The sequence below is a fragment of the Falco rusticolus genome, chromosome 17 (assembly GCF_015220075.1).
Source record: "Falco rusticolus isolate bFalRus1 chromosome 17, bFalRus1.pri, whole genome shotgun sequence".
Classification (NCBI taxonomy): Eukaryota; Metazoa; Chordata; class Aves; order Falconiformes; family Falconidae; genus Falco; species Falco rusticolus.
The window spans coordinates 92,360-119,051 of record NC_051203.1 but is presented as its reverse complement, the minus strand read 5'-3'; the positions used below and the strand labels follow the sequence as shown (position 1 = coordinate 119,051).

Below are 26,692 nucleotides of genomic sequence, written 5' to 3'. Positions count from 1 at the left end.
CCCGGTTGGACCTTTCTGGCTCCGCGCCAGGCGAGGGGGCCAGAGCCAGCCCGGCTGGGCCGGCATTGCCTCTGCCTCAGCCCCGTCAGTTTCCCCCAGCGCAATACCCTGTCCGCCCAAGGACTCGGCGCCTGTAAGGATGCAAGTTACCTTGCAACACACCGCAGGTAGGGCCAGAAGGGCTGCGGCCGCATCAGTTCACCCAGTCTGTCCCCCAGCCCCTTTGCCAGATGCACCAGGATGGGCACAGGCAGTTCCTGGCTGTGTTCTCTTCAAAGTCATCACTCCTGAATCACTTCATCTCAGTATATTTTATTCATGAAGACAAAAACGCAAGGAACAAACACAGCCGTTGAAAAAACATGTACAGCTTGAGACCAAAATAACTTACACTATTTACAGGAACACATCGAGGTATAAAATATATGTACATGCCTTGTTCTCTAACAAATTCAAACCAGTGGGCTGGGCTGCATTACCCAGCAGAGGGGAAAAAAAAAAAAGCCTTCACAAGAGATGGCCTCTAGAAAACAACTCTGACCAAGAAAAGGCACCCGCTATTTGCAATACTTGTGCAGCAGCAAGAGGTGATGGAGCAGGCAACACAATGCTGCAGCTGCCCAAGCCCTGCCGCAGGGCTGGACCTGAAGGTACTGGGTGGTCCCAGGACACGGGGGATGTGGAACAGCTGGCAGGTGCCAGGGACAGAGCTGTTACAGATGAGGGGACAAGCTCCTGGGAGCAGGAGGAAGGCGCAGGGCTGTGCTTTTCTGGGGGCAAGGCCCAGGAGGCCAGGCCAGGGCCTGGCAGGGTTGGGGCTATACAGGGCTCCCTCCCAGTTACAGCTGGAGCTTGATACAGCAGATGGAGGGGCCAGGGCCAGGAGTTCCCTTCCCCCCACCAGAAAGGTGCAGGGGGCTCAGGGAGGGGGTGTAGCCTGCAGGACAGAGCAAAGCAGTGAGCTTGCTGAAAAGCAAGTGGGAGCCCTGTGCTCTGCAGGCATTGTACTTGGACCCCATCCAGCATGGGACAGGGGAAGGACAGGGATAGGGACAGCAGGAGAGCACCCTGGAGAGCAGGCACTGGTTCTGCAGTATCAAGGCAGGAGGCAGCGTCTGAGACCCCAAAGCATCTGTGCTCAGAGGTGCTGGGGAGGAACAACACACCTGGGGGGACAGGACCCTGATGCTCCAGCTCCTTGCAGGCGGCCAGACTGAGAGATGCACCACCAGCCTGTCCTTTTCTGCCGTAAGAGCTGTGGGTGCCAGGGAGGGGGCACTGTCCAGGCTTCCTGGGAGGGCTCACAGTGGTTTGAGGGCCCAGTGCTTTTGGACTTCTGAGTCATCTCCACCCACTGTGTGCAAAGCTTAACTCTGGGGCAGCACCTACACCCTCAGCAGAGGCTGGAGCTGGCCCTTTGTGCTGGAGGGAAGAGACCCATAGAGCAAGAGTTAGGGCCCAGGGAAAAAAGCATCACCCAGCAATTTGAGGAAAGAAAGGACAGACCTCCCTGGACTGCAGGCATCATAACACCCTCAACACAAATCAAAGTACTCAAGGGCAAAGGAAAGCGAGGCGCACAGTGCAAAGGCAGCTCCAAACTGTTCCTGCAATAGACAGGCTGGTAGAGAGACTCAGAAACTACAAGATGGACTTCAGCTATGCAAGCAGTGCAAGCCCCGAGACCCAGGGGAGCACCCCAGCACAGTGCAAAAGGATGAAACAGCTCACTTGCTTCCTCCAGTAAAAAAACAGCCCTCCCCCTAGGCCCACCTCTACTTTTGTTGTCCAAGCCCATGGCCCCAATCTGAGTTCTGAAGGACCAGAGTCCAAGGGGCCACCTTTGCTAGACCACCTGCACGTTGGGACCTTGTGCTTTAGTGTTTGGGGTAACTCCCCCCCCCCCCCCCCCTCAACTGACTGTAGCTCAGAGCTGCAAGCCCCTTCCCAAACTCCATTGTGCAAGAGGAATGGGGTACAGCCCTGTGTTGGCTCCCCAGCTCGGACTAGAGGGTAACCTGAGGACTCCAGGGCTACCCTAGTTTATGTTCAGTGCCTGGAACAGAACCTAGATTCAACTGTGTTTTGGGAGTGAAAAAAATCAAACATCACAACATGAGTCAGCTTCTCTCACAGATTGCCTCCACCCTGCCCACGGACTTTTACAGCACCAGTTCCCTGCTGCTCGAGGCTACCACCAAATTACAGCAGGCTCTGGAAAATGGGGACTAGGACCAGCCCATTCCAGCAGTGTGCTTCGCATGGACAAGAAGGGCTTCACTGCACCTGCAGGGAGTATCTGTGAGAGCAGAGGCAGGAATACAGGCTGAGCTGAGCCTTTCAGAAGTCCCTTTCCATGCTTCAAAGGGACAAGAGGGACCAGTTCCAGGCTGCAAATCAACCCAATAACTAACAGCAACGATGCCAAGCATCCCATGAGCAACAGGAACAAAATCTCAGTGTTGCAATTCAGCTGGGGGATCCCACTGCAAAAGTGAAAGCTGTGAGCACAGTGGGGAGGAGGATGCTGGTCCTTCTGCGCTGCCCAGGAGGAGGCAGGGAGAGGGACAGGAGGCATGGCTCAGACATACAGCGAGGTGGGAGTGAGCCCACATGTCCCCAGGATGAATTCAAGTGTTAAAACCATAACAATAACAGTAATTAAGATAAAAAGGTAACATCACAAACTCTCCACCCCATCTCCAAAATGAAACCCAATGACGAGAGCACCCAGCTTGCACCGTTGCTCTCCTCCATAGGAAATATCAACCCACACAGATAGTAAGAAAGACACACACACCACCCCCACCCACCACCCCTATGTGATCAGTCACCCCTCGCTTCAAAGACCTCCCTCTCCTAGGGGGAGCACCCAGCTCTCTCCACTTGCAGGCTGTGAAAGGCTTGAAGCCCCTGCAACACACTGCTGGATGTAGCAGCAAGGTGGATGCTCAGCATCATCCAGGATTGGCCACTCAGCTCTAGGAAACGAAGCAGGCACTTGCAGCCTACACACAGGAAGAAACTGGTGGCGAAAGCCAAGGCAGTCTGACCCCAAGTCCCCCAAGAGCAGGTCCCTTCACCAACTTGAGAAGGGACCAGGGAGAAGTCATGCACTGGCAGATCTTGGTGCAGACGCCGATGCACATGGTACGTCTGTCTAGACAGTCAAACACACACAGGCCCCTATCCTGCCCCTGCCTCCAGCCAAGCAAAGGTTAAACTGGCTGAGGAACGAGCCGGGAAACCCTCTTCAAGACAGGTTTGGAGGGCAACACCTCCACCCCCCACAACTGTGCATTACTTTGATGGCCATGGTGCCCTGTGCATTTCTGTTTGCCCCATCCAGACCAGCAAAGCGCACAGCCCAGAGCTGCTGGCACTAACACCACTTCTCCTCCAGCTGCAGCAGGAGGGGTCTTTGCCTCAACAGAGCTGCTGGTCCCATGCTGTGCAGGGTCAGCTGATCACAAGGGACCAGTCACTGTCCTGGGCAGGGTCACAGCCACACACGCCATCACACTCTCCTCCAAGGCAAGCCAGTAGGATGCGTGTGTTCATGTCCATCTGTCCATCCATCTCCCCAGCTGTGTCACATCCCTGTCGTTCAGTGTCATCCCCCCCTCCCCCTTCAAATCAATAGACATGAACCTGTCTTTCAGGATGCAGACGAATTTCCACACTCCACCGAGAATAGTTTTAACAAGGGCTGGTGGCAAATGATCTGGGGCTAGTACACAAGTTACCATGGTTAGAGAAAGCAGAGGGAAAACAGTCTGTGCTTTATGGGGCAGGTCCTGGAGCCCCTGGCCTCCAAGATCGCAGTTCAGTGCTTGTGGGACCATGTGGAAAAATCCTTAAATGAGTTCAAATGCTGCTTCTTCTGTGACAGAGGGGAAGCAAGAGCATGTGAGGCAAAAGCACCGATCCTGGGGTCTCCTTGGCCATCCCATGAGAAGCCCTGCCTAGCCCAGGGCAGCACAAAGCAGGGGCTGGTCCAGCGAGCTACAGGAGAGATGGAGAAAAGCTCTAGTGTGAGACCTTGAACAGGAGGAGAGGGAGGAGGGAGCCTGGAGAAGCTGCATCCTTGGGGAAACACTCCTGGATGGAGCCTCCGGCCTTTCATGGAGATTAGACTGTGCAAGATCATCCACTGCAGGATTGTCCTTCAGGCATGGGGTCAATCAGGGAACTTGTGTAAGACCAGTGTGTGCAACCCCTTCCTCACCCTGCCCCTGGCACAGCTGGCTCCAACCTGGCCCATCCTCCAGCTGCTCCACACCTCGCTGGGCCCTCTCTGGCTCCCAGATCCATGGGGGCTGATGGGCCAAAACTGAGCTATCCCCCTCCCAGGTAAAGAGCTGAAAGCAGCCTGGGGGAAGGATTTACAACTTCCAGCTCCCAGTAACGGCAAAATGAGATGGGCCACAGGGGTGGGGGTGACAAATCCAGCCTTGGCTTCTTTGTTCTGTAACCTCTGTTCTTGCTTCATTTCTCCATCTCAAGGGGTTAACATGCTGCAGGAATCCACCACAAAACCCCTGCTGAGGGACAAGGTGTCACGAGCAGGACTAAGCATCCCTTCCCCACTGCAAAGCAGGGTGGGCACACGGGAAAGAGCTCAAGAGCCATGGGTCAGCTGACTTTATGACTGGAGTTTGAAGAATGTCGAAGGGAATTGCAGTAGGTTTGTCTGGACGTTGCCTGATGGAGATCCTCCCAGGCTGGCCACGCCTGCGGAGCTGGGACATGGCAAAGGAGCTCAGAGGTGCACACCTCCAGCTGCTGGGGACAGGTAGACAGAGGATGGGCAATGATGGGACTACCTGGAAATCCTTCTGCAGACCCCCCACAGCAGAGAGGCTGTCCCACAAGTAACATCTCCCGAGAAGCAGCCTCTCTATGCTGTGGTCCTGGCCAGCAGACACCAAATGTCCTCGTGGCTGTGGAGAAAGACTGCAGGAATCAGCCCAGGAGCCAGCAGGGACAGGAGCAGCACATCACGGCGAAGGCCACGTGAGTGCATGGTGGCAGGAGGGAACTGGATGTCTCTGAGAAGGAGCCAAGGGAGCTCTGAGCCCCACAAGTCCCAGCAGGCATTACAGCAGGGTAGGTAAGAAGACAGATGAAGGATTGCCTGGTCACTGGAAAACCATCAAGAAACCTCAGCAGGAGGGAAGGTGGAGCTGACAGTGTCCCACAGAGCTGCCTCCTCACAGGAGCTGACAGTGCTTACAGTACCAGATGGGACATGGTCCACCCCGTTGGGTCAGGCACAAAGAAATCCCTATCCCCGGCTGAGCTCCTGTAGATGACCAGGTCTCGACAGCAAGGGAGAGGTACCCTGACCTGTCATGTCTTCCAGTCTTCTTGCAGTTCCTAGTTTGACCCCACGGGTAACCGCCTTCCACTCCAGAGCTTCACTGTGAAGTCGCTGAGAAACAAAGGTGAGAGGGGCAGCGTGACCCAGGGGCTCCGGAGGAGCCCTGCAGAGCTGCAGAGAGGCACTGCAAGGAGAAACGCTCCCACCCTCAGCCCATGGCAGCATGCAGCCCACAACACTTCCAGGCCCTTTTCTCTTGGCAGGAGGTTGCCCAATCCATTCTGGGGAGCAGACAGGCCCAATGGGGCTCAGCCTCCAGCTCATCCCACAGGCAGCAGATGGGGACAAAGGGAAATGGTGACCTCCAGGGCTGACCCTGACAACAGGACTCCTGCACCCCTTCAATGAGCTCTAACTGGGTCAAAGCAGTGATACCACAGGGACCTGCTGTGCTTGGACTCCCCAGGGCATAGGCTGCTTCGGGGATGGCTGCTGACTCCCGCCCCACCATCCATGCAAGGGTGCAGGCAGGCTGTGGCTTCCACGGAGTTGCCACAGTAGATGTGGATGCTTGGCAAGGGGTGAGGGGGATGGGAAAAAAAAAAAAGGGCAAACCAAATCAACGCAGGAGCACATGGCTGAGACAAAGGGGAAAGTCACTTCTAGCAAAGATTTATCAAGTGGGGAAAAAACGCAAAATAGTTTCATACCGTGAAGAAGCAGCTCAGACCAGAGAGAAAGAAAGAGGAGCAGAAGCAAGCAACAGAGAGAAAGACAGAGGGAGAAAGAGATGGAGAAAAAGAGAAGAGGAAAGAAAAGATGGAAGAAGAGAAAAAGAAGAGGAAAGAAAAGACGGAAGAAGAGTGCATGAGCAAGAGTCAGAAAGAGCAGGAGGGTCAAGGCAGACTAGTAGCACGGCCCTTTATGGCAAGGACGCGTCGTGGAAGGCAAGGGGTGAGCCCAGGCACGTAATTCCATAACTTTACCCGGCAGTCACTGTGGCACAGATGCGAGGTGGGGAGGTGGAGAGACAGAGAGAGACAGAGAAAAAGGAAGGGAGAAAAGGGACATGGTCGAAAAGAGGATATCAGAGTCTTGCTGCCAAAGCACTCCCCAAGAGCAGCAGAGGGTGCCCAGCCCCGGGGGAGAGGGGTCTCTGCGTGGGCGATAACCCAGGGTGTCACTGGAGCACGGGCAGGGGATGGCTGAGGGAATGACTCTTGGCACTGCAGTGGGCAGGCCGTGTCATGGGGCAGGCTGAGGTGGGCAAGATGAGATGAAGGAGTGGAGGGACTAGAAAGCTGTGAGACGCCCCCCTTCCCTCCCTCCCTGCTCCCTGTCCACTCAGCACAAACCCACCCAGGCCTGGGGTGACAGTTCAACCCAGGGGTCTCCCACCTCCCAGGGGCTCTGGGGAGCAGAAAGCCTGGGGCTCACCTGGAGGCGGTGAAGATGTGCTTTGAGTTGGTGCAGATAGCATTGATGGGGCTGTCGTGCCCTTTGATCTCCCCCACTGGGGTGAAGGTGTCCACGTTCCAAACTTTGATCATGCCTCCTCGGCAAGCACTCAGCACCATGGGACGGCCGGGGATGAAGGCCAGGGCACAGACCCAGTCTTTGTGGGCATTGGGGATTTGCTGTAGGTTCAGGCACAGAGCAGAGATCATGACCAACCTCGTCATCTGCAGCACCATCAGCAGCCTTATGCACCCACCCTGGCAGGCTCAGATCCTTACTGCCACCCCAGGGCTCATCTGGACCGTGGGGCTAGTGGTTCAAAGTTAGGAGGTCAAGGGGATGGATCCAAAAAGTCATGGCTTGATTTCTCCCCCAGGCAGGAGACAACAATCCTGTCTTGAGAGGTGAACAAAACACACAGCACTGCAACTGCTGTGTGTGGTCAGGGGGAGCTGAGCCCTACAGCACAGACTTATGGGGGCACAAAGCCACCTCACACGTGCACTGCCACATTCCCAGGAATGGGAGTGCCCTCCCTGGTTAGCTCAGTGCTGGACATTGGCACCAGTTCCCTAAACAAAGGTTCCCCCCAGTTCTCCAGCAGCAATACTCCTGTGCCCCATGTCACCCCGAGGACCTGTGCTTTATGCTCTCCTCCAGACCTGGGTAAGCTCCTGCTGCTCCAGATCCCACTTCTTTATGCCGTTGTCCCTGGAGCCGCTGAAGAGGATGTCTCCCTGGATGGCCAGGCACTCGATGCCATCGTAGTGAGGGGGCTCAAAGTTGTGAGTGGGGCCAATATTGCCCACCATGCCCTCAGTAATCTCAAACACCTGAGAGAAAAACAGTGGTGAAAGACCCCAGATGGCACTGGAAACAGCGTTGATCCTCATTTGGAAACTTGGCCATCACCCTCTAGGCTCAGCACACCCGGAGTGATGCCAAGAAAGGGGAGTGGGCATTGGCCACTGGAGGCTTTTTTGGGGCCGAGGTCTCTCCAGGCATCCTGCCACCATCAGGGGAGGTCTGCCACCAGAGAAAGACCCCATTCTGCTGTATTTTACTCATGGTGAGCCTTCACACACCTCCATGAGCCAAGCTAACAGCTTGCACCTGTCAGAAGAGCGGGATCCCACCTCCTGCATCATCTCACCATCCCTCTTCAGTTCCCCTGGTGCCCGTTCCAATTCAACCTGCTGAAACCCAGCAAAAACCTAAAAGGAAGAGGCAAGCTCCTGCTCTGCTGAAGCTGTGAACAAGCATCTGTATTGGGGAGGACAACTGAGCAGAACAGTGCAAGCTGCTGATCTGGGTCAGTCACATGCGAGTACCAGCAACAGAGCCCAGGGGATGACGGAAATGCAAATCTACTCCAAACGTGCATTTGTACTGTGGGCCAAGCAAAAGGCAAGATTTGGGGTGAGGATATAATGCAAAAACCTCTAATGCAGAGGTGAAAACAGAATCTGGGCTCAGGTCTCAGGAGCAGAGGAGAGACCTTAGGGGTTGCCAACATCTGGGCTTCCCTATGAGACACAGAGCTCTGCTCTCCAAGGAGAATACCTTGACATAGTGATCTTTGGAGCCTGTCACCACCAGGTCATGGTTGCTTGCCGTCTGGTTTACCGTGAGACACATCACAGGCCCGATGTGGCCACTCAGCTTCCCGATGGGCTGCAACCTGAGTTCAACAACATGGATCAGCCAGCCCCTTCCTGGGTGCTGAAGTTCCTCCAAGGGGCTCTCCCAGGCAGGCACACCCACAACCCTGGAGCCCTACATTAGGGGTTGTTCCCTTTTGGGAACGGCCCTCTTCCTAGTGATGCCGGGGAGGAAGGCAGTCTCGAAGCCTCTGCCTACTGAGCTCAGGCTGCAGCAACAGGTCAGAAGCCCAGTGCCCATCCGGCAGGGAGGGGGGCAAGGGCAAAACCAGGGGGGTACTGCTCCTCATCCCACAGTCTTTCTCCTTCTCCTAAGCTCTGCCCAGCTCACAGACAAATCTCCCACCCCAAGTAGCTCCATTGCTGCTCATCACCCCCTTGGGTCCTTTAGGAATGGGTCCTGAAAGTCCTTATTCCAGGCAACTTCCACTGCTAAAAAGGCTTTCACTTTCCCAGGGGTAAGGGGAGGAAGTAATTTCAGGCCCCTCTGAGCAGCCAGTGTCCACTTGGCATCTGTCAGCTGTCGTGCTCACCCTAGTGCTACCCCCTCACCTGCTTAGCTCCCAGATGCGGACGGAGTTACCAGTAGCAGCGTAGAGCATGGTGCCAGTGGGGTTGAGAGCAATCTGGTTGATCTGGTGCTCCCCCTGCACACTGGTGACAGTGCGGGTGGTGGTCCCAGCACATGCATCCCCAGAGATCACCTGTCCAGAAGATCTAAGGGAGGGAGAGGTCGGGGTGGAAGATGAGCAGAGATCAGAGCCACCAAGTCCCCACTGAGGAACTGCATGGGGCTGTTGGCTCCAGGTGGGTCCCAGAAAAGCCCTGAAGTTATCACCATCTCTCTGGCCACAATGGGATCAAAAACACCTCTGACCCTGAGGCCAGTGCCCTGCTTGCAGAGGGAGCCACGGATGCCAGGTGTGAGACATGGAGCATCCTGCCCTGCTTTTCATTTGAGAGCTGCTCTTCTCCCCTCCCATTCCTCTTTGCTTCCTGCAGGAAGAACTGGCTAGTGCTGGCAGTCAGCACAGGGAAGCAGCGGTATTTGGCCTCTGCATCAAGGGAGAAGCACCTTCAGGCCAAGATATATGAGCTGAGGCTGGATAGAGAAAGGAACTCTATGCTGGAGTGAGCTGGAAACCCTGGCCTGCCATACTCTCCTAACATTCGAGTCCTGCTCCAGACCAGCAGACCACAGCTAAAGCCTGTCCCATGCTCCTTTCTGGTCCTCAAACTCCTCATAAAGACCTGAGTTTCCCACTGGAGAGCCTGCGATTTACTCTGCCATGATGCTGTTAGGGCCTGTGCCTCCTCTACAGAGCTGCTGGCTGCCTTGTCCACCCCCAGAAGTGGCCACAAATTTCTTCAAAGCTCTTTACCCTGAGTCTTTGCTGCAGGAGGTTCCCACGGGTCCCCTCAACCCAAGCTCTCTCCCAGCCTCCCTGTTCCCGAAGGATGCAGCACTGCAAACTGGCACTAAAGCAGCTGGCATTTGGCCCTGTCCTCAACCCAAGGAGGTCCTGGGACTGGCTTCTGCAGAGCCAGAGATGCCCAGAATGCCCAGGGTCCCCCACAGCTGCTCCTGCCTGTCACGTACGTGAGGGTGCGGATGCACCGGGCTGAGTCCCGGATGTCCCACACTTTGATGTACGACGTGGATACAGTGAACACCAGCCCCGTGTGGCTGCAGTACTTGATGGAAACTACGTTGTTTGGGTGACCCTTGAGGGAAGCAATTTCTTGGCCTGTCACCAGGTTCCACATTTTGCAGCTCCTGTCTGTGGGAGGAAGAACATGCCCAGGAGTGTCAGACTTCGTGGGGGATGGGTGTCTCCCCGCAAGGACTTGGGGGCAGTATCCCTTCAGATCATTGCCTCCCCCTACCCACAGGACCAGAGGAAAGGAGCCAGCCAGCCCCAGCACCAGGGCAGTGCAGGGCAAGGCTCAACACCAAGGACAGGAAAGAGGCCCAGAAGGAACCATCCCCATGGTGTCTGGCACTTCATGCACTCCCTTGTGCTGACCTGCTCCCATAGCATCTGCAGGCCAGCAACTGCCCCATCCTCTGTCCATTACACACCTTTGGACCCAGTGAAAAGCAGCTCATCGGTGGCATCCAGGCAGAGCACAGGCTTGGTGTGTCCTTCTGCCACAGAGACACACTGTAGCGGGGCTGTCCGGGCATTCTTGGTGCCACCCACTGGGTTAATGATGCCCCTTGGGTGGGAAAGAAAGAACAAGCATGGTGGGGTGTGTGTGGAAAGGCACCGCGCTACACAGTCCCAGGAGCACAGGAGAGCAAGAGCTGTCTCACCCCAAGTCTGGCAGCGCAATGAGCCCCTCCATCTGAACCTGGCATGTCTGAGCCAAGGTCTTAATGAAAACCCCGGGAATCTCCCCAGGAGCAGCCCCTGCCTACTACCTCTGTCCCAGCAAATCTAGAGATGGGGAAAGCGGGGGCTGGCCAGTGACTGCTGGTCTCCTGCCGAACCTCTCATGCCTGGCCAGCAGAGACCCATGGAGCCAGGATACCCAGCTCATCAGTTCCCCAGGTCAGTCTGGGACAAACTGCACCTTCTCCAGCCTGAAGCTCTGCTGAGATAAATATTTCAGGGTACCAATATCCAGCACCCCAGTTCCCTGGAGGCTGTCAGCCTGTGGCTGGTGACATTTGGAGACAGGGCCTTGCTCTTTTACCCAAGACCACAAGAGCAACAAAGGACAGCACTGGCATTTGCACCCAGCATTCCTGTTGCAGTGGCTGTGGAAGCCCTGCACCCACTGCTGGCTCTGGGCAGGAGGACCTGTCCCTGCCAAACCGTCTTCCAAGGGGCACCTGCTGCTGGACCCTAGTGTGCATGGCCACCAACAGCCCTTCCCAGCTGGCATCCCAAAGCACAGCCTCCCTGCGGCTGTGGGGCCCTGCGTTGCTCTAGTCCCCTCTTACAGGCAGAGAAACCGAGGCACAGGGCTGCAGAAGGGCAGCCCCGAGGCCACATAAGGTTTACATTAGTCATGAGGCTCATTAATTTGGGTTTGGAAATCACATGCATGTGATCTTTCTTTCTCAGTTAGCAGCTGCATGTACAAACTCAAAAGGAACAGCCCTCCCCTGACCCCTAGTGTTTCTACCGGTCTCCAGCTGATACTGAATCTGAATGGAACTCCTGGCTCCCCAGGGTGAGAAGTTATTGATGGACCTTGCATTGCTGCCTGACTGCACAGCACATACTCATCTGGTGCCACTTCCCCAGTGACTGGGTGCCTGTGGGAACTCAGGGCATGGGCAATGTGAGGGTGCTGGAGGGCTGATGTTCCTAAAGAATGGGGAAAAGGTGGCCCTCCTGCTGGGAAACCTCTGTAGGCAGGAGGATGCAGTGGGACAAGCCCAGGAGGACCTTAACCCCAAGGCTGAGCTCTGCACCACAACCTGACTTGGTTTCTTTGGCAAAGAGATCTACCTACCCACAACCCAGCACTGGGGAAGCACAACCAGGTGTAGGGAGCACCTGGAGATATTTTCCTGGAAGATGCTTGCAAGAAGGACACACTGGGAGTGCCCAGGGTTGCCTGCCCCCTTCCCCAGCATCACACTGTCCTGCTGGAGAGCTGGGACAGGATAGGACACAGTGGTATCATGCTGACAAGAACCCATCAGAAATGGAGGAGAACATGCTGTCACCCCAAACAAGCCAGTGTCCATAGGTGAGCCCAGAACCACATTTCCAAGGGCTAATCAGAGCAGGAACAGCTCAAATTCACAATCAAAGAGACAGCATCAGACACTGGAGGTGGCATGCCAAGAGGGGACAGCACACACAAGCTGGGAGGTGGGGAAGAGCAGCAAGGTGCAGGTGGAGCATGCAGGGACAAGGGAGAGCAGACTTGTGAGACAGACAGAAGAGCAGAAAAGGAAGGGATAATAAATAGAAAGTTGTCTATACCTCAGCACCTCCGAGACAGAGGAATCGCTGTCATCAGACCTAGGGGCAGAAAATTAGCAGGATTATGGGAGAGAAAACTCAGACTAGAAGAGGCAGCAAAGGAGTCAGAGATGGAGGACTGTTATTGCATCCAAGCCAGTGTAGGACAGAGAGAAGGAGGATGGGAGAGAGGGAGAAACATGTGGAAAACCAGGGGAGAGAGCAAAGAAGCGGGAGGGTATGTAAGGATCAGACAGCAGGTCTCCATCAGGGAATATCAGCGCTGCTAAGCAATGCTCTGAGTTGAGGACAGCTACCCATCCTGCTGCAGGGGGAGGCTGGAGCAGCGTTTGTCTGTCACCTTCCTGTGAGCCCCCATCCCACCTCACCCCCTCCTGCTCCATAGCCTTTTCCAGTGGTCCAAGTCTGGCACTGCCCTGTCTCCAAGCAGGGCTTAGCCAGAGGCCAGGACTGCGAGCTCCTGTGCGTGGCCAGCTCAGAGGGCACACACAACAGGCAGAACAGGGCAAGGGTCCAGCATGGCCCCTGCACAGCATCTGCTCCCTCATGGAGAGGAGCAGGGAGTCAAAATGGTAGCAGCATGCTGGCGGGAGCCAACCCAGGTTCCTACACCCCACCACGGGACCTGGTACGTGCCATTTGCTGTTATGGGTGTGGGTCCCCCTCACTCAGACACTCCCGACCCACCAGGACTTACTTATCCAAGGCAGACCCCTGGCTCTGGTTGCTGGTGAGACGAGAGAAGACATTGCGATCGTTGCGTGGACGGGTGGGTGGGGATGAGGGAGGGGTGAAGCCAACATCTGGAGGCCTGAGCCAGGAAGGATTAGAGGGACACGTGACTTGGGAACTGCTCACCTTGGCAGCTGTCTGGCACATCAGGGCCCAGCCAGCATCTCTCCCCACCTGTCTGGGCCACCCAGCCTCTCCCTGCCCATGTCACCACTTCTCCAGCTCCCAAGCTTACCTGGCAGGTTGCCCACGGTCATAGGATTTCCTCCTTGTCAGAGGAGAAGTGTCTGAGCCACGGGATTGCCTGGGACTAAAGCAAGTGAAACAGAGCACAGTGGGTGTCTACTCCCTCTGCTGGGATCCCTCCATGCTGAACACCCATGCCCTTCCCCAGCTGAGCAAGCAGAGAAGTTGGGCTGCCCTGGAGTCATAATCACAAGATCAGAGAATGCCTCAAGTCATCCCATGAGTGTGGAAGCTTTTGGCAACCCAAGAAGCCTTCAAGAAGGCTGATAACCCAAAAGCAGCGAGTCAGGGACCCTTGCACACACACCTTTCTTTCCCTCCTCCTGGAATACCCTTTTCTCTGTCTGTAGAGAATACCGACATATTCCTAGACATGTATCCAAGTCCCACTGGAGAAATCCACCACTGCTTGCTGCAGACAAGCCTGGCAGGACTGGGGTCACCCTCACCACTCTGCAACTCCACAGCCAGGGCACAGCTTCCCACCTGCTGGCCCATGCTTCCATGAGCCTCCCAATGCCCAGAGACCCATCACCCCGTGCTCACAAGGTGCTTCCTCGTGTGGGCAGGCTGATCGTACGTGACACTTTCTCCTTGTAATAGGGGTCTCGGGTGGAGAAGCTGATCCCATCTTCTTTGATCTCCATGAGGGATGCCAAGGACTTGGTGATGTTCTTGGTGGAGACATCCAGCGTGGGTCCTAGACACTCAGCTGACACTGCCTTCATTTGCCCTGAGAGCTTGGGCTCTCCCTAGAGCAAGGCAGAGGGCTTAGGCACAGGCAGCACCAGGGGGACAGCGGGAGCAGAGAGCTGGTGGGTGGAAGAACTCATGCTCTCTGGCCACAGGAGGCTGACATCTCCCCATATTGTGCTCGATGCCCACCACAGTGCTGGCTCTCCACACTCTAAGCAAATGTGACAGCCTGTGCAAGCAACAGACGCTTTCCTCCACCTTTGCCCACAGTGGATGCAGCACTGCACAGGGACCATCTGGACAGTATCGTCTAATGTGGTGGGTGTTTCCCAAGTTCTTGGTGCTTCAGAGGATCACAGCACCAGGAGGTCTTGGTCCCCCCTTGCCTAGAGCAAGGCACACTGCCTTGGTTCTCCCCACCCACAGACCAGCCACACTGCCTTGCGCCAAGCCTGGCACTCCAAGGGTCAAGACTACAGAAGCAGAGGCTTGAAGCATCACTGAACAACATGCCCCCCCATCCCTCCTCCCATTCCCTGTGACAGGGCTACACAGAAAAGCCAACTAACCTTGAATTTGAAGTCATCCTGGCTTGCTGAGCCCTTCATGGTGAAAGACTGGGAGACGCTGCAAGAAGAAGAGAGCAAAGATGGATCTTCAGTCCCAAACTCCTTTCAGAGAGCCAGTTGCCACTGGCCCACCAGACTCCTTGGGTCACCCCTTGCTTCCCAGCACCCTTTCCCCAAGGGATGACCTAGTCTTCACTCCCTGCTGATGTCTAAGCATCTTTGTTTCCCTCCCAAACGACTGGGCACCACAGGGCTGAGGTGGGGCTTTGTTCATCCACGTCCACCTGCAAGGTCCCATGGGTGGCACCAAACATTCTGCCCCACACCCCTGGCCTCCCCAGCCACCACCAGCTCAGGCAGGGTCGGGCTGGGTGCTCACCTCCCATCTGAAGCCATGCTAAACTCTGAGACCTCCTCGTCTGTGCTAGTGTAGCCGTTCTCTGTGAAGGAGGGAGACATCCCATCAGCAGTGCAGAGGGGACCCCATCATGCCCATCAGAACCGCGCAGTGGAGGGGGCAGCCCAGGCAGTTGTGGCAGAGGACCTGGTCTTCATCCCTGCTGGAGCACCCAGCATCACCCCCGGCACAGCCCTGGGCATGCTGGTCCCAGACATGGCACCTCCAGGTGCTTCTTGGGGGGCTGGCAGGGGTGGACACCTCACCCCACAGGCAGCATGCCTGGCCCAAGGATGTGCCTGCCCCGGGTCCCACCTTGCTGGACATTGTGGATCAGGGCCTGCAGCTCAGGGTGCGACTCAGCCTTCTCGCGCAGGGCATCCAGGATGGCGTGGTTCTGCGAGGAGCCAGTCATGTCTGTCTGCCGCAGGCGCCCCTCCAGCAGGCGGATCTGGGCCTCCTTCTGTGCCACCTGCAGCCCCTGGGGAAGGACAGCCATGCCGGGCCTCAGGCGGGGGCCTCAGATCCCCACCACCAGGTCCCCACCCTGGCATGCTGCTCCCCTCCCCAGCTGCAAGAAATCCTGTCATGCATCTAGGTCCCAGCTTGGCCCCGCACCTTGTCGATGGAGGCCTTCAGGAAGTTGTCCAACAGGAGCCGGGCTTCGGCCAGGGAGCAAGAGCTGATTACTACCGAGGTGTCCGTGGAGTCCAGCTCCTCCTGAAATATGGAGGGATGGGTGTTGGATACAGTGGGGGAGCCGTGCCGCCGGGCATGGGATGGGCAGAACAGCCTTGGTGGTCAGCACAGCACCTCCATTGCCCTACTAGCACCCAATACTTGCTCTCTTCAGTCTGCCCAAGTGGCTACTGGGCAGGTCCAGCCACAGAGATGGCCAGCACAACCTGAAGGGCTTCTGTATGGTTACAGAAATCCTGGTGCTAGCACTTAATTAGACACTAATCTGCAGACACCAGCCTCACCCGAATCCACAGCAGATCAGGTCACCAACCCAAAGGCTAGTGTGAATTAACAACAGCCCTTCATTCCCTGCCAATCTAAGTGACAGCTGGGGACAAGCCAGGGACAGCTTACAGCCTCCAGCCCAGGCTGCAGGCACTAAAGGGGAGCCAGGAGCTGCACAGCACCTCTGCAGCACGCCCAGTATCAAAACCAGACATTAAAACCTACAGGGTTTCTGCTGTAAAAAAAGCCAGTGCTCCCCAGGGCACTTCCAGCACATGAAGCTCCCACGGGGACAAGTGACGACCAACCCCATGGGCAGGACAGGGGCTGCAGCTTCCCTATAATCCCAGGGCAGTGAGGCATAGGACACTAGCAGCCTGTCCATGGACGTGCAAGGACCTGACAGCACTCTCCTCCACAATTAACCACCTAATGAGAAGTGATTGTGTGGGTGCAGCCCCACCAAGCATGTGACATGACTCAGAGGAGGACTCTGGGATGCCCAGCCTGGCTGTGCCCAAGGACACCCTCACCTCCCAGGGATTCTTCTTCTCTCTCCCTGCCAGCTGGGCCCAGTCCAGCTGCCCACCTTGGTCTCCTCGATCTGCATGATGGTGGCCTGGCAGTCGGAAATGCTGTCGTTGATGTAGTCAATGTTAGCCCCCAGCACCTCGATCTCCTCGTTCAGCTCCTGCAGCCCCTTCTGCTCCTTGGGGCTCTCTGCCTGCAGTTTTGCCCTCTTGCCCAGCAATGCTTCCTGCAGCAGCGCCAGCTCTTCGCGTTTCTGGGGGAGAAGATACGGGGATTGGCACTCCCTGTCCCTCCACCCCACACACATCACCCAACCCTCTCTGTCCCCAATGCTGTGGTCACCTTGATGAGACGCTCCATGTCAGCCTCCAGGTTGACGATGGTCATCCTCTGCATGACAATGTCGAAGATGCGCCGTTCCAGTGATTGCCACTTGAGGCGGGCAGCTTTGCTGAAGGTCTGGCTTGTCCCCTTCTTGGGGAACTTCTTCCTACAGCCAGAGGGGAAAAGAGGAACATGGGCAACTAGCTGGACCATGCCTGGCAGACTGTGTTTGTCCCAAAAGGATGCCTGGCCTCTGGCTGGCCAGGAGTGGAGGAGGCATCTGCATTGTTTCTTGATTGCCCAACTTCTCCATCACCCCTTAGCAAAGAGAGGGACAACAGATGCATCCAGCAGTGTTTGTGCTGCGGCCTTTAACACTTGCGGAAGGCCAGCACCGGGCTCAAGCCCACGTGACAGTCAGTCACACACTGCTAGCACAGCCTATCAGCTTGTCACTGGGTCAGTGGTTTAATGTGGGTCAAATGCACAGTAAGAAGCTGGCCTCCACCTCCGCCACCAGCCAAAAGGCAGACATGTAAGTCCTGGGATGACTCATCACCCATCCACACAGCCCCCGCTCTGACCTGGCAGGCCGAGCCCCATTCATGGAGGACGAGGGGTCTCCCAAGAAGTTGTTGATTTTCCTGTTCCACTGGCGCACGATGCTGGAGACTGAGCGAGCGCCAGACTCTGGCTCAGAGGAGGTAGTGCTGGCCGAGACCTCCGCACCCGAGTCCAGCATGGCTGGCTTCTGGCTTGTCCTGCCTGCGACCCGGTCTGACATGGGCTTGGCAAGACGGCGAAGCGCTGAGACCTGCCCAGAGGAGGGGTAAAGGAGAGGTGAAGAAGAGGGTGTCAGACAGGCATCCCTGGCCCAAACCTGTTGCTGTCACCTCCAAGTCCAGAATGGGACCAAGCTCTGGAGACCTCAAGCCCCAGGTCCATTTGTGCCTCATGGGTTTCCCCCTTCTCCCTCATAGCCCACCACCTGCTGCCAGGCTCAACTGCCCCAGGAGATGGGCAATTCCTCTGCTGCCTGCAACTGTCGCCCACTTGGTTACTGAGCCATAAAAATCCTCACAGTTTTGGAAAACTTGCTCCCAGAGCTGGTACTGTCTGGAGGACAGGGTCTGAGCAAAGCACTGGGGCCAGGACCCCCATGGGGGCTATGTGGAGGCAACGCCCGCCCCCCCCCCCCGCCCCCCGCCACACCTCACCTCCTGGGTTTTCCTCCGCAGCACTATTTCCTGCTGCCGCTTCTGAGACTCCAGAGCCCGGATCTGAAACTGCACGAGAGGGAGAGACCCCTGGGGTCGTGCCCAGACAGCCCACTGATGGCCACAGTCCCAGGGCTCCCACCGCCAAACTTTGGCATGAACAGTCTCACTCTTGATTTTAATAGCAAGCAGATTTCCAGCCTCGAGGCTGGCCCTGATGGCACATCGCCCCCCAAGCACGGTGGGGAGCTCACAGCATCCCCCACAACCACACTGGGAGCTATGGGAAACCTCTCGGAGTGATTCAGCCGGGTGTGGTCTGCTGGGGTTGCACAGCCCCTGGCAAGGCCACAGGTGCAGCAGGGCTCTGAGTTTCACCAACTGATATTTATGGGCACCCCAGAGTGCCAAAGCAGGACAAACTTCCAGCCCAGTTCCCCCCCCCCACAGGGATGCCCAGCAGCACATGGGTGCGCTGGCCTCCCACCTCCTGCCGGCGCTGCTCCTTCTTGAGCTGCGCTATCTCCCGATTCCTCTTCGTCTCTGCCAGCCGCCTCCGCTGCTGCTCCTCCCGCATCTGCTTCATCAGTGCAACCTGGAAAGGGAAGGTACTGTGTGTCAATGCAGACACCCAACTGTCCCAGGGCACCACCCACCAGACAGATGTCCTGCACTTGCCACCAGCAGTGGAAAACATCACTTTGAGCAGGGAGCCAGACTTGACCAGGGGATGCCCTCCCTGCCTTAGCATGTCCAGGTACCTTTGCCTTCTTCATCTCGGCCACCTCTGCCTGCAGCTTCCTCAGCTCCCGCTCATAGCGGGACTGGTTCTTGAGCAGGCGAGCATGCTCCTTTTGGGCTGCTTGGAGCTTCTGCAGGTCCCGGTTCATCTCCTTCAGCCGCTTCTCATAGTCTGCTTTGATCTTGTTGGCTTTTTCCTCCGTGTAACACTCCATGGTGCCTGGGAGAGCAAGGAGGCGCCTGGTGATGGTCATGCCTGCTGCCCACCCCTCCTTCCCTGGGCTCCTCTGGTACCTACACACCTTGCCTGGAGGCACTGGGCATTGCTCCCTCCCCATCCCACCAGGCCCCACCCTCAGCCCTCTGCTCTGGCCCTATCACAGCCTGGGTCCCTGTCTGGAGGCATCCACTGAAGAGATGGGTTAGGGCTCAGTGCAGGGTGGAGACAGTGGGTTACAGCAGTCGCTGGGCTAAGAAGCTGCAGATCTAGACCTACAGCCATGTGCACGGGTGATCCTGCCCTGCTGTGTAGGGATCAGCTACACTGCTAGGTCTTTGGGGTCTTCATGTGCCCCTCAGCACCTCAGTTTCCCCAAGTGTTCCCACACCACATGAAGTTGTGTTCAAGGCTGGAAAAAGCTTTGCCTTCTTTTGTCATTCTTTCCAGCCACCTCTCCAGCACAGCAGGACTGGGAGCAATTCAGCTGACTAGTCCCACTTCTATGGCAAGACAAGCAGGGTCCCGGGGGTCCCAGAAGCTCACACAGAGGCAAGGGGATGGCAAAACTCAACCAGAGCCAGCGTTACATGCAGAAGGTAGATGCTTTGGCTCCGAGTCAGCTGGGCAGGTCTGGGGACTGGGACCTGATGCTGCAGGGGTAAGATCCCACAGGGAAGGTGATTCTCACTGAGGTTCTGCAGCACACGGTCCCGCTCCAGCTGTGTGTCCCGAATCTTGTTCTGCAGCAGGATCAGCTTCTCCTCATACTGGTGCTTGAGGGTCTGCAGGCGTCGCTGGCTGTTCTCCAGCTCATCAATCAGCTTCTGCTTGATCTCTATCTCACAAGTCAGATCTGCCAGGTCGGCCTGAAAATTCACGGCTGGAGGCCAGTAGGGGACAGTCAGGCTGGGGAGGGATGCAGGAGCATTGCTCCCACAGCCCCACAACACAAATTGTGGGCAGAGGGAGCCAATGGGAATCCATGTCGCTGGGGAGGAACAGCACCCCAAAGAGCATTGGAGACTCCCTGCAGCAACCCTGGTGCTTTTCCAAGCCCTCCCCAGAGGAGATGTGGCCAGGGTGTCCCAGCAGACGCACCCTTCCCAGAACCAGAGCTCAGTGCCCAGAGACACCAGCAAATGCACCCCCATACCCTGGGCTGCACGTGTGGCTCTGCGCTTTACCCTTCTCCTCTGCATCCGAATCTGAGTCCACCAGGCTCTCTTCACTGCCCGAGTCCTCATCTTCATCCTCATGTCCATCTTCTTCCTCACAGCCACTCTCGTCCTGTTCCTCCTCCTCCTAAGAGATAAGTGCCTAACCTCAGCTTGCAGCATGGCCTTTCTGCAGCTCTTCTTCACTCCTCCAAACCTGAGCTCACCCTACAGCAACGGGCTGCAGCCCCCACAATAGATGCGCAGTGGCTGCAGCACCATTTCTGGACTCCCAGCGTACACTGGGGAGCACCCAGCTTCTCCCTACTCCAGCTTGGACTTCTCGGCTCCACGACCCCTCCAGCCTGCTTGCAGGGCCAGGCTGGGCTTGGGCTCTTTCTCACATGGGGTGATGACAGTGCTCCACACCCAACCCTCCCCCGCCTCCCCAGTATGAGGATGAAGCCTGCTCACCTCTTCCACCTCATTCTCATCCGTCTCCTCCCCGTTGTCCTGCTGCAGTTTCTGACGCTTCTTAAATGCTTCCTTCTCCGGGCTGGGGGAGAGCAGAGGGGTGCTGGTGAGTCCCAGTGTGGGGGAGCCTGGGGACAGGTCCTGCTGGGGCCCCCCTCACCTCCTACTTTTGGACCCTTTGAGGAAAACAGCCTCCAGGTTCGTACGGTGGGTGAAAAGGAGACCAAGGACAAGGCAGTGCTGGGAGAGGAACCCACGTGTCTGGGCTCTCTCTCGGTGCTCCGGTTTTAGCACGGATGGGGGAAGCAGAATAGCTGACCCCACAAGGACAGACAGGGACTGACACACAAGCCTCCCCCTTCCCAACATTGCACAGCAGCTGCCTTCACCTTTTCCTCTGTTGCCTTCTCTCTTTCTTTTTCAGGCGCTCCAGGTCCTGCTTGGCCCGCTGGAGGACATCAGAGGCCTCTGTCTCCACCGGAGCAGTGGGGCTGCACAGGCCAGCCAAGCCAGATGCTGGGGATGAGCCCATGGAGTATGGGGGCCGGGCAGAGACACGCGAGAGGCTGCGACGCAGAGACTCATTCATGGACTCACTCTCCAGGAGCTTTGTCCTAGGGAGTGGAGAGAGGATGCGGTCAAAGAGGGGACATCCCACTGTCCCCGAAGGAGGGGATATTGTCTGGTGTGAGCCAGAGACAGTCACCACAAAGCCATTCCCATTCATGTTGGGTTAGAAAGCCAGGATTCTGCAAGACAGGATCCCAGGATCACACAACAGACTGGGACAGACCACACTTTGTGGGGCCAGCAGTCCCTGGGAGACACCAGGCACTCCTGCCAGGATCTTCCCCTCCACCAGTGGCCACATGAAGGATGACAATAGTCAAAGTACTGCCCAGCACCAAGGCTGGGACTCCTACTACCCCAGTGTAGCAGCAGTGTAGTCAGCGGCTACTCCATCAGGGCTTGCCACTCACCCCAGTGATGCTGGAGGCACACAGCTGTGAGCCACACCTGGGCTCAGATCCTACCACAGCACCTGCTGGCCTGGGAACCCAGGTGACTCACCAGACCCCATGCCCAGCTCACCTCAGCTCTTCAATCTCCCGGATATAGTTCTGGATGAGGGTACCAATGGCTTCATTACCGTCACCTGGAGCACAGGCACAGGTGAATCAAGGCAAGACATGGGCTGTACCTCAACACCCATCCCAGCTACGCTGGCTGGGCTGACCCACCATGCCACACACTATCCCAGCCTCACCTGCCTTGGCCAGCATCAGATTGGCCTCCTGGCTCATAAGGTGGGTGACCCTGCTATTGATAGCATCGATGGCCTCCTGCATGGCCTTCACTCGCATGCGCAGGGTGCTGTTCTCCTTCTGCAGCATGGCATTCTCACGGAAAAGGTCACTGTAGCCCTCTGAGCCATCCTCCTGGATGACCCGCTTGCCCTGTGGGGACAGGAGGGGAGTCCTGGGCAAGTTGGGACATGGGGGTCCACCACTGCATTCCTGAGGGCAGCCCCAGCCACTATAGTAGGGGCAGAGACAAATCTAAGGACCAGGAAGGCCTGAGCTAAACAGGCAGACGGTGAGAGATGCTTCAAGGCTTCTCCCTGCCTTAGCATCCCCAAGAGACTCACCCGAGGTCCTGCCTGTGGCAGGGCAGGAGCTGAGCCCGTCTCTTAAGCCTCCTGACCTCTCCTAGCAATTACTCCTATCAATAGGGGCACAGCATGATAGGCAGGAGGGTCTTTCCTGCTAAAACCACCTCAGTTCAAACACGGCTTTCTGCTCCTGCTGCCATCCTACCTCTCTGCAGGTTTGCTCGACCACTCACCGCCTTGTACTCCATCAGTTCCATCTGCAGGCGGGCGATCTCGGCCCGCAAGGCACTGATCTGCTGACTTGTCTTGTCCTGGTTCACCACCACTTTGTTCTTGATGTTGCGAGCCCGGTTGGCATACTTGAGTGTGTTCAGGGTTTCCATGAAGTCCCGGTCAGATGGGCTCACGCAGGCAATCATGATGGTTTCGCTTGGGGAGGGGAAGGTCAGAGATAAAGGACAGTTTCTTTGACCCTGTGCCAACCCAACATCTGGAGACCTGGGACCCAGCACTAGCTACTGTCCCCAGACACCCATCCTAGGCCCTTCTATATTTTATAACCAAGGTATAAACTGGGTTCAGTCCCTCCCAGAGCCAGAACACTGGTAAGACCTCATGAGCAACATCACACAGCACCGAGCAACCTCCACCAGCCAGCCCAAACATATCAGGATTGCTGGGGAAGAACAGGCTCTTTGGAGAAGTACCCTCAAAGCAGGCAGGGAATGCAATCAATCCCATGCTGGGCAACACCACCTGCCAAGTCCAAGATCTGCAAGGGCTCTGGAGTGTTTTGCACCAGCTAACTCTGCCAAAGCTGGCTAATTGTGCCTGGGACTCATGAGGACCCAAGGTCTTTACATTTGCAAAGTCATGCACTGCCTGCCAGGAGGCATCCCCCTCCCCACCTGGCAACCCACAAAGCATCCGAGTCCTGAAATAGCTCCTACATGGCTCCACAGACCCTTGGCCCTACTTGTTGGGGGACAGCCCCTGCAGACCGCTCCCAGGGCTCAGCCTTGGCCTGCGACACCCTTACCTGTTGCCCCCAAGGGAATCCTGCAGCAGGCGTGTGAGCTTGGAGTCACGGTAGGGCACGTGCATAACTTTCTTGCTCTGGTCTCCAAGGGCACTAATGACGTTCCCCAAGGCCAGCTATCAACACAAAGGAAAGCCCCCCCCCCGCCCCCAATTCAGCGCCTGCTGAGAATACGGTTGTCACGTAGCGAGCACATGAGGTGTGGGGCATGCGCTGCGGCACAGGTTTGGAGTGCAAGAGGTGGCGGCGTGGGGCTTCCTTTGCCACTCTCAGCATTCACCCCCCCTCCCCACCTCCCTGGGTTGTGTCTCTCTCCCACATGCACTAAGGAGCAGCATCAAGCCCTGGAGTTTTGTTTAAGTTCAAGTTAGAAGACCTCGACCTTTTGGGGACTTGCACACTTGTGCCCAGCTGTACCCCTCCCCACAGTCCTGCCCTCAGCAGCAGAGCTCTGCCCTCACCACTGGCATTTTGGTTTGTGCATATTCCTGCCTACAGGGCCAAGCAGCATAAACCCCAGCAGAGACAGAAGCAACCCCAACAGCCCCAAACAGCTCCAAGTAGGACACAAAGGTGTTGCAGGCTCCCTCAGGCAGGCCCTGCCTGTCCCCTCCGTTCGCACACCAGTGCCCAGGACTGTACCAGCCCACAGTTGATGGAGATGCCTTCCTTTGCTCTCTCGCCGGTAGCACCCGTTCGCTTCAGCCTCTCTGAGCCAGCCAGGTCTACGAAGTGAAACTTGGCTGTGAGGGTCTCGTACTCGGTGGTGGGCTGGGCTCCATCCAGGAGGCTGGTCACCTCCCCGTTCACCTGCAGCCAGGCACACATGATGAGGGTCACCACCACAGACTCAGAGCAGGCATGAGCTCCCTTGGCCACACTCAGATGTCAGCAAAAACCTGAGCATTCACTCTCCGCATCCAGCACATCAAGGATGGGGGAAAGGATCCCAACAGCAGCTTGCTCCGAGCTGCCCCTTGGGCCAGACCACCCCTGCCACAGATGGGGCTGCTCCAGGGCAGACCTCAGCTCCCTTTAAATACTAACACTGGCTATGACTGGAAAGAAAGACAAAACTCTTTGAAAGACTTCAAACCCTCTCCCCATTCCAAAGGGATGCATACACATTGCCTGGATATCAGATCCAGGAAGAGCCCAGCCACGAGACAGAAGCACATCTCACCAGCTCCGGGCGGGTGCACACTCTCATCTGGCACAGGTGAATGGTGAAGATGGCATGGGATCGGGAGCTCTGCACGTTCATCTGGGTGCTGGCGGTGGTGCGGGAAAGAGCCCCCTGTTTTAGGCACTGGATCAGCTACAATGACATGGGGCGGGGAAGAACAAAACCTTGAAGCACCCTTCCAGGGAGTCAGGACAGCACCCTGCCACAGCCCAGCAGGCATACTGACCTCTCCCTGCATCACCCCAGGGCTGCTCTCTCCCATCCTGAGTGAGATTCCCCCATCACCTGGCTGTCCCCACACACCACATCCCCGGCTGGTGGGCACCCAGCTACCATCTCTTCTCCATCCCTGCCCCATCCTGCACCCACCTCGTTCTGAGAGCTGATGAGGCGTGATGTGACCCCCGTGGTGTAGATACTCCCGCTGGCATCCTCATGAATTTTGATGTTGGATTTGCGGTGGCGTGTGTCGGCATCACGGGCACTGTCAAACAGGTCCAGGATCTCCTCATTGTAGAGCTGAGTGGGGCAGAAGTGTGTGTGGGGTGAGCAGTAGTAAGCAGGAGGCTGCTGGACTCCACCACAGTGGGACATACAGGAGCTAACCTCTGCCATCCTGCTGCTGCAGTCCCGAGAGCCAGGAGGACAAACTGCACAGCTGGGGGTGCATGTGTGTTCACACATATGTGCACATGTGTGTGCTTAGGCAAAGCTGACCATGAGAGCTGGCATGCATGCAAATGTAGGAGAGGGCACACAAGCACATGCATGCAGATAGGAGACGATGCAGTGGCAAGCTCTGACCTGCCTGCATGGGTACCCAGCTAGGTCAGGGTGCCCAGAAGGAATGGTGTGTGTGTGCACGCATGTGCACAGGCATGTATATATGTGCTTGTCCATCTGGTGAAGTTTTGAGCTGCAGTCTGGGTGGTTCCAGCTGCCTTACCCTGTCCTGTTCCTGGCCCACACAAGCAGCTGTGTGGAAACCAGGACACAGTCAGAGCCCTGTCCCCAGAGCCTGAGTGGACGCTCGGGAGCTATGCATCCCTCAGCCTTCCCTGCTCACCCAGGAAGCCCTTGGCCACAGGAGCCAGTGGAGTTCCTCTACCACCACAGCTCCCCAAGGTCACCTCTGCCAGGGAAAGGGGACAAGAGGGACCAGGGAGCGCTGGACAAGCAGTGAAACCCCTGAGGACTCAGAGCTAACAGAGGATGCCCCATCGATATCTTGACCCTACAGCACCCTCTCTCATCCTGGGGTGGAAAGACATCCCTGCCCATCTGTCCCCTCGCCACCACCACTCAGTGCCACACACCACCCTTTTACACCCGCATCCCAGTGCAGAGAGCAGGGTCACCCAAGGACCATAGGCTCCTGGCCAGCAGAGTGGATCGGGCTAATCCGTCCCTGGCTGCCCCAGGTGCAAATGGGCTCCCCACAGGTTTAAACCCCATTCTGACAGTCTGCTCCCTGGAGGAGAGTCACAGGACTGGGATCAGCAGTGCCAAATCCTGGTAACAAGGGTCTGAGGCAGCCACGTGCCCATGCTGGCACAGGAGAGCCCTTGCTGCCACAACCGGCCTCGCTGCCCGCCCCCCCCCCCCCCCCCCCCCGCCTTCCCCCACCTTGCCTGGATGAGGGTGGCTGTAGGACAGGTCTTGGCACAGCAGCACAAGAGCTCCTGGTTTGACGGCCATGCCTGCAGGGTGGACTAGTGGGCAAAGCCCTTGACAGGCTCTGATGGCCCTGATCACCCCCTGATCACCGGGCCATCAGGCAATGGATTTTTACTCTCTCATGTAACAGGGCCCTTGGAAAGCCTTCAAGCCCCCACAGCTGGCAGATGCCCCTGACACCCTGGGGTTGCCAGCGTCCCAGTGGGCACAGCTGGCCTGGGGAGTGCGACTGTGAGCAGCTCTGAAACACAGCAGAGGAAGCCTTGTTCCCATTCTCCACTGCAGCCACCGGACAAACTTCTCTGAAGCTATTCTGAAAGCCAAAACCACCAGGGGTCAGAGGTGGTGAAGAGACAGAAATGCTACAGGAAACCCCTACAGCAGCTGGTGTGACCCCATGCAGGGCCACTGCTCCATCACACCCACTTGTCCCTGAGGTTGTGCTGGACCTCTTGGTCTGCAGAGATGCTTCCTAGGATGGTCTAGATGGCAGCACAGGCATCTCCTCTCCAGTGTTCATCC

At 56.9% G+C, this 26,692-nt stretch overlaps 1 protein-coding gene across 5 annotated transcripts in view; it reads right to left on the bottom strand.

The window, feature by feature from the left end:
* Positions 1 to 292: 292 nt before the first annotated feature.
* KIF21B (kinesin family member 21B) overlaps positions 293 to 26,692 on the bottom strand; it is a 45,007-nt gene continuing 18,607 nt past the window's right edge. The window contains exons 4-35 of one of the 5 annotated variants that reach the window (XM_037410571.1): positions 24,863 to 25,012; positions 24,491 to 24,625; positions 23,950 to 24,117; positions 23,308 to 23,423; positions 22,502 to 22,697; positions 21,924 to 22,113; positions 21,749 to 21,812; positions 21,046 to 21,270; positions 20,657 to 20,738; positions 20,213 to 20,330; positions 19,717 to 19,908; positions 18,829 to 19,028; positions 18,555 to 18,662; positions 18,068 to 18,136; positions 17,435 to 17,664; positions 16,869 to 17,016; positions 16,585 to 16,779; positions 15,648 to 15,749; positions 15,345 to 15,510; positions 15,012 to 15,072; positions 14,633 to 14,690; positions 13,914 to 14,119; positions 13,357 to 13,431; positions 13,087 to 13,200; positions 12,390 to 12,428; positions 10,526 to 10,662; positions 10,043 to 10,223; positions 8,995 to 9,159; positions 8,345 to 8,462; positions 7,444 to 7,614; positions 6,761 to 6,960; positions 293 to 5,434 (exon numbers count right to left, since the gene is read on the bottom strand). In XM_037410571.1, the coding sequence (XP_037266468.1) occupies positions 5,380 to 5,434; positions 6,761 to 6,960; positions 7,444 to 7,614; positions 8,345 to 8,462; positions 8,995 to 9,159; positions 10,043 to 10,223; positions 10,526 to 10,662; positions 12,390 to 12,428; positions 13,087 to 13,200; positions 13,357 to 13,431; positions 13,914 to 14,119; positions 14,633 to 14,690; positions 15,012 to 15,072; positions 15,345 to 15,510; positions 15,648 to 15,749; positions 16,585 to 16,779; positions 16,869 to 17,016; positions 17,435 to 17,664; positions 18,068 to 18,136; positions 18,555 to 18,662; positions 18,829 to 19,028; positions 19,717 to 19,908; positions 20,213 to 20,330; positions 20,657 to 20,738; positions 21,046 to 21,270; positions 21,749 to 21,812; positions 21,924 to 22,113; positions 22,502 to 22,697; positions 23,308 to 23,423; positions 23,950 to 24,117; positions 24,491 to 24,625; positions 24,863 to 25,012 (4,434 nt within the window). In that variant the 3' untranslated portion in view covers positions 293 to 5,379. Of the gene's footprint in view, positions 5,435 to 6,137; positions 6,320 to 6,760; positions 6,961 to 7,443; positions 7,615 to 8,344; positions 8,463 to 8,994; positions 9,160 to 10,042; positions 10,224 to 10,525; positions 10,663 to 12,389; positions 12,429 to 13,086; positions 13,201 to 13,356; positions 13,432 to 13,913; positions 14,120 to 14,632; positions 14,691 to 15,011; positions 15,073 to 15,344; positions 15,511 to 15,647; positions 15,750 to 16,584; positions 16,780 to 16,868; positions 17,017 to 17,434; positions 17,665 to 18,067; positions 18,137 to 18,554; positions 18,663 to 18,828; positions 19,029 to 19,716; positions 19,909 to 20,212; positions 20,331 to 20,656; positions 20,739 to 21,045; positions 21,271 to 21,748; positions 21,813 to 21,923; positions 22,114 to 22,501; positions 22,698 to 23,307; positions 23,424 to 23,949; positions 24,118 to 24,490; positions 24,626 to 24,862; positions 25,013 to 26,692 lie in introns of those variants that run through there. The other 4 variants (XM_037410569.1, XM_037410572.1, XM_037410570.1 and 1 more) reach the window with 4 other exon arrangements.